Source organism: Sinohyriopsis cumingii, chromosome 13 (assembly GCF_028554795.1).
Source record: "Sinohyriopsis cumingii isolate HCF-2022 chromosome 13, ASM2855479v2, whole genome shotgun sequence".
Classification (NCBI taxonomy): Eukaryota; Metazoa; Mollusca; class Bivalvia; order Unionida; family Unionidae; genus Sinohyriopsis; species Sinohyriopsis cumingii.
In genome coordinates this window covers 14,544,245-14,557,221 of record NC_142973.1, presented here as the reverse complement: position 1 = coordinate 14,557,221, position 12,977 = coordinate 14,544,245, and the positions used below count along the sequence as shown (strand labels likewise).

The following is a 12,977-nucleotide window of genomic DNA, read 5'->3' as shown; positions in this document are numbered from 1 at the left end:
AATTCAGAGGGTCAGTCCTTTTCACAAGATAATTCCAATGTTATGGATTTAACTGTTAATTAGTCACACTGGCTTCATGCATGTTTATTTAAATCAAGCATTCTACTATTTTGCAGATTGGCTATGACTGACCAGTATATGAAAAGGGGGAAGTGTCCTGGGGGAAAATGAGTCCCATCACAAGCATGCATTACAAGGAGAAATAGCGCATCCTTGGAGAATTTCACACATACTGGACTCAGAAGAAGCTCATGTGCTTGAGAACCCTGAAGACAGTTATGTTTTCTTTTATGATAAAATGAATTAAACAATTTTCTGGTAACACCACCAAAACACATTGGTAATAAAAAGGATTCTCTGTTCTAAATGTGATTTCCATATTAGAAGCAAACACAAGAAGAAACAAGACACAATACTGGGCAAAAACAATTTCCAGGAATCAATGATAAAACCATTGCTTCCTTTCAACCATAACTACTGAGTGTTGAATCCATTTCTTATAATCTTCAGTGATAACAAGATTTTTGCTTTGCAAATTAGTTGCTGTGGTGACATCTTGGATGTCAGATTGGCCCCATTTTCATTTAGACATCATTGAAGTCTTTTGGTGAAAACTATGCCAGTATGACCATCCATTCAAGGGAAGCAATAACAGCAACAGGCACTGTGGCAGCCAAATTGAAGGTATGGTTCATACCATTTTCCTTTAGGACCAACAATGTCTCATAAGAATTATATTAGTGAAACTCCATATTAATTCAGCCATCCATATGGAAGTAGAGATACCAATATATTTAGGATGGCCACCAGCCATACTGAGGGCCATTTTGCATCATTATCATTTAGAACCAAGTTTACACCATAAAAACTCTTCTGATGAAAACCCCATGTCAAAATGACTTTGCACTGAAGAAGAATAGAAGAAACAAGATTTTAAAGATGGCCAGTCTAGTGCTGCTCTGCCATACTGGATATCTGATCAGTACCATTTTAATTTAAGAAGGGCAAGACATTATAAAAGTCTTCTAGTGAAAAACCCAGAGCAGTAGTCAAAAGATTTTCACGATGCCAATGTGACAGCCATACTTAATGTGCACATGGAAACTTCTGATTTAAAACCAACATCATAAGAAACTGTCTGGTGAAAACCCCATGTCACTATGACTTTCCATTCAGGAAGAGTAGCAAGCACCATGCTGATGTGACCATCCATTCATGAGGAGTAGTAAAAACAAGATTTTCAAGATGGCTGCTGTGGTTGAAATATCAGATATCAAAACAACATTTTCATGGCCAAAACAATTCAAATTGAAAATGAGAAAAGCCCCAAGTTAACATTCATGAATAAGCATGCAAAGACATAGAAAATTTGTCTCGCTATACCTTCTCTTCTTCATGGAACATGGAATGTTCTGACATGCACTGCAAAACGTCTCTATGCTCTGTCAGAAAGTTCAAAATGATGACCTACTTTCCTTCATAATAAATGGAAATGTCCTGCTAAGCACTTCCAAATCTTCCTGATGTCAAACAATACAGGCCAACATAACCACCTGCTTTCCCTCATGGTAAATGAAATGTTCTGATATGCACTGTCGTATTTCCCTGTTCGCTTTATGTACCACGACTGAATTAATTTAATGTCCGGATGTTGGTTTTGAATGTGTAGATCTTCATTCGAATGCACGTACTGCAGCGTAACAGTGAACAGTACATATACAACGGTCAGTCTAACATACATGACTTAATGTGCGCGTGAGCTGCAGACCGTCAAACCTGCTGTGTGAAATTTATCTATAGGCCTAACTAATTCCGATGTCTCAGACTCTGCTTTTCGTCGTACAACTGGCCGCATATGACGTTTATTCAAAATCAGTCAGTCCGACTCTACTGCACTGGAGGGCATTCACCTCTGAACATGTCACTGAACACGTATATCAAGGACACGTGTACAAATTATTCCTTCAATAATATGGCTCGATCCTTCAAATATATTTTCACAACACAGATACATGACTAGCTAGAAATTTTAGCGACACGAAGTTTCTGAAAATTCAACAAAACACGGCTTCTTTTTTAGTTTTTCACTTAATTAGATTTGGTTTCTTTTTTATGGACGTGTAATTTTATTCTTTACGTAGAAGAGTACTTCCTTTGATGGACTGCCTTTCTTGTTCTTTTGCAAAGACGAATGCTGGCTGATTCGGACCGTGGCTGATTCGGTCCATAGGCCTAGCTGATTCGGGTACAAACACATATAATACAGACAACCGTAAATTGAATTGAGTATCATCACTTAGGGTGCCAAACATGGTTTCCCTCAGCTTTCTTAGCAGAATATAACTTCGGAGTATGCACAGCACTTCATGTAGAGAACTGACGTGTTTCATTCTCAGAGAAAGTAACTGCACCCGCCAACGGAAGTGGCGAAGGTGGATACATGTTCTTTTTTTCTTCGTGGAACATGTAATAAAGAAATACAGACATTTCCCTTTAAATGTGTATAATTGATTAGTAATTATGATTGTATCAATAAAGATTTTAGAAAACCTATAATTAGAACTTTTAAGATATGTAGCTAACATCGGGTCCATGTATTTACCGCAAATGACCACAAACCTACCTCAAACCACCTTTAAAATGCATTATAATATTAACTTATATGTGAAAATATGCTATAAGTAAACAAAATGTGAAACGTATCATGAAATACGTGAAGAAATTTTGAAATGAGGTTATTGATTTTACAATGAGTCCGATTTACAGCTGCAAAGTGTTATCACGATATGTGCATTTCTTTTTTTCATAATCATTAAAACATCTATTACATTCATTATATAATTGAAATAAGTAATTTATTTGACTATATTTGAGTGTACTTTATTATATTTCATTGCATTTTAGTAACTAGCTACGATGTCGTAACCTCAACGTCCACGAAGTTGGGGTACTAATATCAGTACGGTTTAGTACTAACCACCTCCTTTCCCTCATAGTAAATGAAATGTTCTGATATGCACTGTCATATTTCCCTGTTCCTAAATAATGCAATACAACACAATTTTCATGGTAAATGGTATGTTTCAATATGTGCTAAATAAAACATTCTAAAATAACTATTATGATCTACATGAGGTTGAATTATGGTACAAGGAATGTTCTGATATGCACAACTAAACCCTTCCTGCTAAATAAAAACATCCAGCATATGACAAAATCAAAATCTGTCAGTCTAGCTAGCTATGCATCAATTGCTTTTGAAATCTTTTATGTAAATGCTGTTGTTTCCAAATGAGAGAAATGCATGTACCTACATCAAAACTGTCAACATTAGTGAAGCAGCAATAACATGGCAAGCAAGAGTTCACCTTTTGTATTCTGACTTCCATGTTACTTTAATCATTTTCAAATTCACTTATACCATCTCAATAGTTTTTTGCTGTGCATTTTACATTTAGTTTATAGATTTTATTTGTAGTGGGCTTTTTTCTTCACCTTTCAAAGATGATTTTCTACAGCCAATTTATGGTCATAATTCCTTTGTTCTTCACCTCCCACAGATGTTGACTAGATAATGCTTCAGTTTATCATGTCGATGGCTGCAACATTTACCAAAACTTCTAAACATGTACATAGTTTACAATAATCAAAATGATTAGAAAATGAACCTTTCCCTATCTATCCTGTTAGGTGTACAATCCCCTATCTACTTACTAGGTGTACAATCTCCTCTCTGCTTGTTAGTTGTACAATCACCTATCTACCTGTTAGGTGTGTGTGTGTTTGGATTTTTAAAGTAGCTTTTAAAAAAAGTCAGTGATATTTCTGTAATGTCTGCAGTGTGACAGTTTATAGTGATGTCTAGCACTGGGGCATCATGCTACAGACATGTTGCATGATGTCCCACCCAGTCACATTGTCCTGACACCAGGCTGACCAGTCCTAATACTAACCTCTTAATGCTGAACACCAAGTGAAGCAGCTGCTAGTATCATTTTTATAAATCTTCTACAACCATTTCTAGCACAAGTCTTCTACTACCTGTTAGGTGTACAATCCACTATTTACCTGTTATGTGTACAATCACCTATCTGTTAGGTATAATAATAATAATAATAATAATAATAATTATGCTTTATTTATAGAGGGTGCCTCATTAGTCAAGGACTATTCTCCCTTGAGGCCCTCTAAGGAGAGTATAACAATGCACATGATATGAAGATAGCAATAATTACTGTTTATTTGAACATGTTTAGCATTAAAATACAATCCTCTCAACCTCTCTACCCATTAGGTGTGCAATCTTCCATCTACCTGTTATGTGTATAATCCCTTATCTACTTGTTACATATAAAAATACCCTATCAACCCTTTAGGTGAACATTCTCCTATCTACCTGTTAGATGAACACTCCCTATTTACCAGTTAGGTGAACACTCCACAACCTAACTGTTAGGTGTACAAACTATCTACCAGTTAGCTGAACACTCCAATATCTATCTGGTAGATATAAAATCCCCAATCTACCTGTTTCAGGTATACAAAAACCTATCTACCCATTAGGTATACAATCCCCTATCTATCTGTTATGTGTACAATCTCTTACATGCTTCTTGGTGTACAATCCCTATCTACCCATTACTGGAAGGTATACAATTATCATACAAATAAAACGTGTTATAACATGATGCTCAGGGTCCAAAGAATAACATCGTGATATAAGCAGAATCACATTAAAAATATTTTCAAAAAACTTTCTCACAGAAAATGTGCAATGAAATTTCAATGTCATCAGTTTTAACTAACCCCCTAATCATATTTAGCAATGTTTTAGAAAATTTTGGAAGTTAAGACAAAATTAAAAATTGGTGCTGGGATTAAAAATCTGCTAGGGATACAAATAATCAGATTTTCTGAGACCATATATTTCGGATGTTAAAAAAAGATGTCACCTTAAATTAAAAAATGGGAGACATACTGCCATCACATTATAATGAGTTTTACCTTTATCTTCCCATTAGTCAAAAAATGTGTGTTTTTCCTACTGCAAGTGTCTTAAATTTAGAGTAGGTATTTTTTTAATTTTATATGAACATATAACGATTGTTATACTGTATATAAAAATACAAAGAACTTCAAGTACTGGGCGGCTAAATCAGTTCAGTTGTGATTTGTGTTTTTTAACATAGCTTTAACAATTTGAGTCACATCACTACGATGTCTGCAGTGTGGCAGTTTATAGTGATGTCTAGCACCGAGGCATCATGCCATATACTTCTGGCATCATGTCCCACCCAGTCACATTATCCCGACACCAGGATGACCAGTCCTAACACTAACCTCTTAATGCTGACAGCCAAGGAAGGCAGCTGTTAGTACCATTTTTGGTATGACTCAGCTGGCTTCAAACCCGCAATCTCCTGAATCCAAGGTGGACATTATAATTACTTAGGCAACTGGAGTGGTCCACCACCTCAATTATTTGCACAAATCAATTTCAGGAACTTTTTTATAATTTAACATTTTTAAAATTGAAAAACAGTCTTTTTTATCCTGGGGGAAAACATTGCTAAGGTCTGCAATGAAAAACAGGGATTGTCTTTTTTGGACTTTGGTGTACAATACCCTACCTACCCATTCGGTGAATGCTCCCCTATCTGATCATTAGATGTACAATCCCTTATCTACCCATTAGGTGTACAAAGCCTTATCTAATCATTAGGTGTACAATCCCCTATGTATCTGAGAGGTGTAAATTACCTATCTACCCATTAGGTGTACAATCCCCTATCAACCCATTAGGTGAACACTGCCCTATCTACCCATCTGATGAACAATCTCTTTTCTACTATTAGGTGTATAATCCCCCTATCTAATTGTCCTGTTAGATGTACAATCCCCTATCTACCTGTAAGGTGTACGATCCCTGATCTACCTGCTAGGTATACAATACAATCCTGCTTTGTTACATATATGAACATGATTTTAAAAAATCTATAATGGAACATTACTGTCTGAGCAGGGTAATGCAATAATTTTGAACAATATACAATGACAAAAAAACTATGTGGTCACTTAAAGTGTACAAACTTTAAATAGTCTCTTTAAAATAAAATGCTGTTAATCAAAGGTTCTGTTCAGAAACATGTGGTTTAAAGGTAACATGAAACTATCAACATTATCAATAAATCAACACTGTTTAATACATGCTATAGCCATTCCATGTCAACTTCTGCCATTTTCCTTGTAATGTCACACTTGATGTAAAGATGTGAAAATATATCACTTAATTGCAATGTGCAGTTCCTGTGTCACTGACAGCTGCATGCATGATTGTTTACACATTTACCAATTTAATAAATGTTTCATGCAGTAAAACTAGACAAATTGTTTACATGTACATGTATAATCACTGTTGCCCATGTCACATCCTGGATGTAAAACTGAATTGTGGGTAAAATCACTTACCACTCTGAAGCGAACAGACGAGAGTGTAATAAGATATGAATCAATGTTTGCCCCTCCTTAAAGGTTTGTAACCCTTACAGAACACACAAAAAAGTAAAATACTAGTATTCAAGTAAAAACAAAAAAGGAAGAAGCACACAAATAACAAACCTGCTAGAACACAATGTGTCACAGGAAAAACAAGATTTTTGACTCCCAAACCCCTCCGACACTGTTGTTTTGAGAGAGAGAGAGAGAGAGAGACTTTTCTTCATACACATTCTACCCATAGCCTGTATAAACAGTAGTGCTTATTGGTCATGGAAAACTGTCATCTCAGGTAAATTGATAAGGTTTATTGTCACGAAGATGATCAAAAGGCAAGTCGGTCCAAGATAAACAACCACCTTTTCAAAGATTATTTGACTAACAGTAACTAGGGTGATGTTGCCTTAAAAATATTGTTTTATTTACCTTTATTAATAGAGACTAAATCAGTTTCAAAATACTTTATCTTATCACCATGGCAACATATTTACAGAACAAGTATGTGCAAGTAAATTCTTCCATTATTATGATGCAGATAAAGTGATTATTAATAATGGTATTATGAAATATATCACACAATCATCATTGACCTTCACATGACCAATGTACCTACATAATAATATGATATGAATGATCCAGTGTCCAACAGTATTATCAGTTGTAGTGTCCATTTCTGTCCGGTCAAGTAGAGGACAGCTACAGCTACAGTATAAGAAAATTTTCCATCCTACAGATAGTTCCTTCATGTCCTCCATCTAGATTATTTATAAAAGTGACGGAGATATTAAAAAAAAGAATCTAGAAACTTGAAATATAATTATCATGTACATCTGTTTTAATGTTTCCCTCATTGAGATCTTAATTTTGCAACTCTACCAAGGACCATTTGACTCAAATCATGGAGATGAACCTTAATTTCTCCAAACAAAAAAACATTTTAATCTACCATTTATGAAATCCATAGAGTAAAAGTAAGTCTAGAATAGTCTAGAATACTGATGAATGTTCAACGTACTTTCTCAATAATGGGAAGGAATATCAAAAGTTACACCCTAGAAGCTCAGAAAACATAAATCAGCTTCTTAAATAAATGGTTTTCAGAAAGTTTTCATTTTGGGTTAAATCTGACACTGTAGTGAACTGATCAAAATCACCAATTGGTAGTATTATTCATAGGTCTGGCACCAGAGAGACAAAGGCCACAAGGAATTTGCATTTCAGACAACCCATGCAATGAGATATATTACTATTATATTTTATAGGTATTGACAATAATAATAATAATAATAATAAAAACAAAATAACAACACCAATATCATAATCATCACAACAGCAATAAAAATATAAGTTTTAGAGTTCTATCCCTTTCTTTTAGTATAGATACAGAGGATACATTAAATTTTAAGAGACAAAACTGCTACAAGGGCCTTTTTTTGTTCCCAAGTCAGTATCCCTCTGTGTGGTTTTTAGTATACCCTTTGTGGTCTATAGTAGCTGACTTACTCTGTATAACACAATATGGACAAAAACATGATATGAAATGAAATCAGGAATGGAAACAAGTTGATCCTGTGATTGTCGCTGTGGGCTTAACGCCATTTTCCACTACATGATAGACTTCATGATGGCCTGAATATCTAGTGGATGAAGAACATGGGAAAACCCCAGGAAGATCACTAATCTGCAGGAAACTAATGGCAAGTTTTCTCACATATCCACTTTGTCCAAGCCCAAGATTTGAACCCGCACAGGCTGTTGTGAGATGTCATTAATCTGTAAAAGTCAACTTTTATAATACATGGAGTGTGTAAACTCACCTTTGTAAAGAAGCATTCTTCTGTGTGTGAACAACCAGTATCATTCATACAGTTGCAAAACTTGGAGTTCGTTGTGTTAAGTGATAGTTTTGTGAAAAGCTTATCTAATGCTGCGATCGTTATTGTACTATTCTGTTGAAAGTTGGTCCGAAGTCGCTTTATGTACCACGACTGAATTAATTTAATGTCCGGATGTTGGTTTTGAATGTGTAGATCTTCATTCGAATGCAAGTACTGCAGCGTAACAGTGAACAGTACATATACAACGGTCAGTCTAACATACATGACTTAATGTGCGCGTGAGCTGCAGACCGTCAAACCTGCTGTGTGAAATTTATCTATAGGCCTAACTAATTCCGATGTCTCAGACTCTGCTTTTCGTCGTACAACTGGCTGCATATGACGTTTATTCAAAATCAGTCAGTCCGACTCTACTGCACTGGAGGGCATTCACCTCTGAACATGTCACTGAACACGTATATCAAGGACACGTGTACAAATTATTCCTTCAATAATATGGCTCGATCCTTCAAATATATTTTCACAACACAGATACATGACTAGCTAGAAATTTTAGCGACACGAAGTTTCTGAAAATTCAACAAAACACGGCTTCTTTTTTAGTTTTTCACTTAATTAGATTCGGTTTGTTTTTTATGGACGTGTAATTTTATTCTTTACGTAGAAGAGTACTTCCTTTGATGGACTGCCTTTCTTGTTCTTTTGCAAAGACGAATGCTGGCTGATTCGGACCGTGGCTGATTCGGTCCATAGGCCTAGCTGATTCGGGTACAAACACATATAATACAGACAACCGTAAATTGAATTGAGTATCATCACTTAGGGTGCCAAACATGGTTTCCCTCAGCTTTCTTAGCAGAATATAACTTCGGAGTATGCACAGCACTTCATGTAGAGAACTGACGTGTTTCATTCTCAGAGAAAGTAACTGCACCCGCCAACGGAAGTGGCGAAGGTGGATACATGTTCTTTTTTTCTTCGTGGAACATGTAATAAAGAAATACAGACATTTCCCTTTAAATGTGTATAATTGATTAGTAATTATGATTGTATCAATAAAGATTTTAGAAAACCTATAATTAGAACTTTTAAGATATGTAGCTAACATCGGGTCCATGTATTTACCGCAAATGACCACAAACCTACCTCAAACCACCTTTAAAATGCATTATAATATTAACTTATATGTGAAAATATGCTATAAGTAAACAAAATGTGAAACGTATCATGAAATACGTGAAGAAATTTTGAAATGAGGTTATTGATTTTACAATGAGTCCGATTTACAGCTGCAAAGTGTTATCACGATATGTGCATTTCTTTTTTTCATAATCATTAAAACATCTATTACATTCATTATATAATTGAAATAAGTAATTTATTTGACTATATTTGAGTGTACTTTATTATATTTCATTGCATTTTAGTAACTAGCTACGATGTCGTAACCTCAACGTCCACGAAGTTGGGGTACTAATATCAGTACGGTTTAGTACTAACCACCTCCTTTCCCTCATAGTAAATGAAATGTTCTGATATGCACTGTCATATTTCCCTGTTCCTAAATAATGCAATACAACACAATTTTCATGGTAAATGGTATGTTTCAATATGTGCTAAATAAAACATTCTAAAATAACTATTATGATCTACATGAGGTTGAATTATGGTACAAGGAATGTTCTGATATGCACAACTAAACCCTTCCTGCTAAATAAAAACATCCAGCATATGACAAAATCAAAATCTGTCAGTCTAGCTAGCTATGCATCAATTGCTTTTGAAATCTTTTATGTAAATGCTGTTGTTTCCAAATGAGAGAAATGCATGTACCTACATCAAAACTGTCAACATTAGTGAAGCAGCAATAACATGGCAAGCAAGAGTTCACCTTTTGTATTCTGACTTCCATGTTACTTTAATCATTTTCAAATTCACTTATACCATCTCAATAGTTTTTTGCTGTGCATTTTACATTTAGTTTATAGATTTTATTTGTAGTGGGCTTTTTTCTTCACCTTTCAAAGATGATTTTCTACAGCCAATTTATGGTCATAATTCCTTTGTTCTTCACCTCCCACAGATGTTGACTAGATAATGCTTCAGTTTATCATGTCGATGGCTGCAACATTTACCAAAACTTCTAAACATGTACATAGTTTACAATAATCAAAATGATTAGAAAATGAACCTTTCCCTATCTATCCTGTTAGGTGTACAATCCCCTATCTACTTACTAGGTGTACAATCTCCTCTCTGCTTGTTAGTTGTACAATCACCTATCTACCTGTTAGGTGTGTGTGTGTTTGGATTTTTAAAGTAGCTTTTAAAAAAAGTCAGTGATATTTCTGTAATGTCTGCAGTGTGACAGTTTATAGTGATGTCTAGCACTGGGGCATCATGCTACAGACATGTTGCATGATGTCCCACCCAGTCACATTGTCCTGACACCAGGCTGACCAGTCCTAATACTAACCTCTTAATGCTGAACACCAAGTGAAGCAGCTGCTAGTATCATTTTTATAAATCTTCTACAACCATTTCTAGCACAAGTCTTCTACTACCTGTTAGGTGTACAATCCACTATTTACCTGTTATGTGTACAATCACCTATCTGTTAGGTATAATAATAATAATAATAATAATAATAATAATTATGCTTTATTTATAGAGGGTGCCTCATTAGTCAAGGACTATTCTCCCTTGAGGCCCTCTAAGGAGAGTATAACAATGCACATGATATGAAGATAGCAATAATTACTGTTTATTTGAACATGTTTAGCATTAAAATACAATCCTCTCAACCTCTCTACCCATTAGGTGTGCAATCTTCCATCTACCTGTTATGTGTATAATCCCCTATCTACTTGTTACATATAAAAATACCCTATCAACCCTTTAGGTGAACATTCTCCTATCTACCTGTTAGATGAACACTCCCTATTTACCAGTTAGGTGAACACTCCACAACCTAACTGTTAGGTGTACAAACTATCTACCAGTTAGCTGAACACTCCAATATCTATCTGGTAGATATAAAATCCCCAATCTACCTGTTTCAGGTATACAAAAACCTATCTACCCATTAGGTATACAATCCCCTATCTATCTGTTATGTGTACAATCTCTTACATGCTTCTTGGTGTACAATCCCTATCTACCCATTACTGGAAGGTATACAATTATCATACAAATAAAACGTGTTATAACATGATGCTCAGGGTCCAAAGAATAACATCGTGATATAAGCAGAATCACATTAAAAATATTTTCAAAAAACTTTCTCACAGAAAATGTGCAATGAAATTTCAATGTCATCAGTTTTAACTAACCCCCTAATCATATTTAGCAATGTTTTAGAAAATTTTGGAAGTTAAGACAAAATTAAAAATTGGTGCTGGGATTAAAAATCTGCTAGGGATACAAATAATCAGATTTTCTGAGACCATATATTTCGGATGTTAAAAAAAGATGTCACCTTAAATTAAAAAATGGGAGACATACTGCCATCACATTATAATGAGTTTTACCTTTATCTTCCCATTAGTCAAAAAATGTGTGTTTTTCCTACTGCAAGTGTCTTAAATTTAGAGTAGGTATTTTTTTAATTTTATATGAACATATAACGATTGTTATACTGTATATAAAAATACAAAGAACTTCAAGTACTGGGCGGCTAAATCAGTTCAGTTGTGATTTGTGTTTTTTAACATAGCTTTAACAATTTGAGTCACATCACTACGATGTCTGCAGTGTGGCAGTTTATAGTGATGTCTAGCACCGAGGCATCATGCCATATACTTCTGGCATCATGTCCCACCCAGTCACATTATCCCGACACCAGGATGACCAGTCCTAACACTAACCTCTTAATGCTGACAGCCAAGGAAGGCAGCTGTTAGTACCATTTTTGGTATGACTCAGCTGGCTTCAAACCCGCAATCTCCTGAATCCAAGGTGGACATTATAATTACTTAGGCAACTGGAGTGGTCCACCACCTCAATTATTTGCACAAATCAATTTCAGGAACTTTTTTATAATTTAACATTTTTAAAATTGAAAAACAGTCTTTTTTATCCTGGGGGAAAACATTGCTAAGGTCTGCAATGAAAAACAGGGATTGTCTTTTTTGGACTTTGGTGTACAATACCCTACCTACCCATTCGGTGAATGCTCCCCTATCTGATCATTAGATGTACAATCCCTTATCTACCCATTAGGTGTACAAAGCCTTATCTAATCATTAGGTGTACAATCCCCTATGTATCTGAGAGGTGTAAATTACCTATCTACCCATTAGGTGTACAATCCCCTATCAACCCATTAGGTGAACACTGCCCTATCTACCCATCTGATGAACAATCTCTTTTCTACTATTAGGTGTATAATCCCCCTATCTAATTGTCCTGTTAGATGTACAATCCCCTATCTACCTGTAAGGTGTACGATCCCTGATCTACCTGCTAGGTATACAATACAATCCTGCTTTGTTACATATATGAACATGATTTTAAAAAATCTATAATGGAACATTACTGTCTGAGCAGGGTAATGCAATAATTTTGAACAATATACAATGACAAAAAAACTATGTGGTCACTTAAAGTGTACAAACTTTAAATAGTCTCTTTAAAATAAAATGC

The 12,977-nt window shown here is 35.1% G+C and overlaps 1 protein-coding gene across 3 annotated transcripts in view; it reads right to left on the bottom strand.

Moving 5' to 3' along the window:
- LOC149784967 (metal cation symporter ZIP14-like) overlaps positions 1-8,721 on the bottom strand; it is a 44,995-nt gene extending 36,274 nt beyond the window's left edge. Inside the window, exon 1 of one of the 3 annotated variants that reach the window (XM_089978625.1) lies at positions 8,313-8,721. In XM_089978625.1, coding sequence (XP_089834751.1) covers positions 8,313-8,597 — 285 coding nt within the window. In that variant the 5' untranslated portion in view covers positions 8,598-8,721. Of the gene's footprint in view, positions 1-1,383; positions 1,986-8,312 lie in introns of those variants that run through there. The other 2 variants (XM_089978623.1, XM_089978624.1) reach the window with 2 other exon arrangements.
- Positions 8,722-12,977: the final 4,256 nt, after the last annotated feature.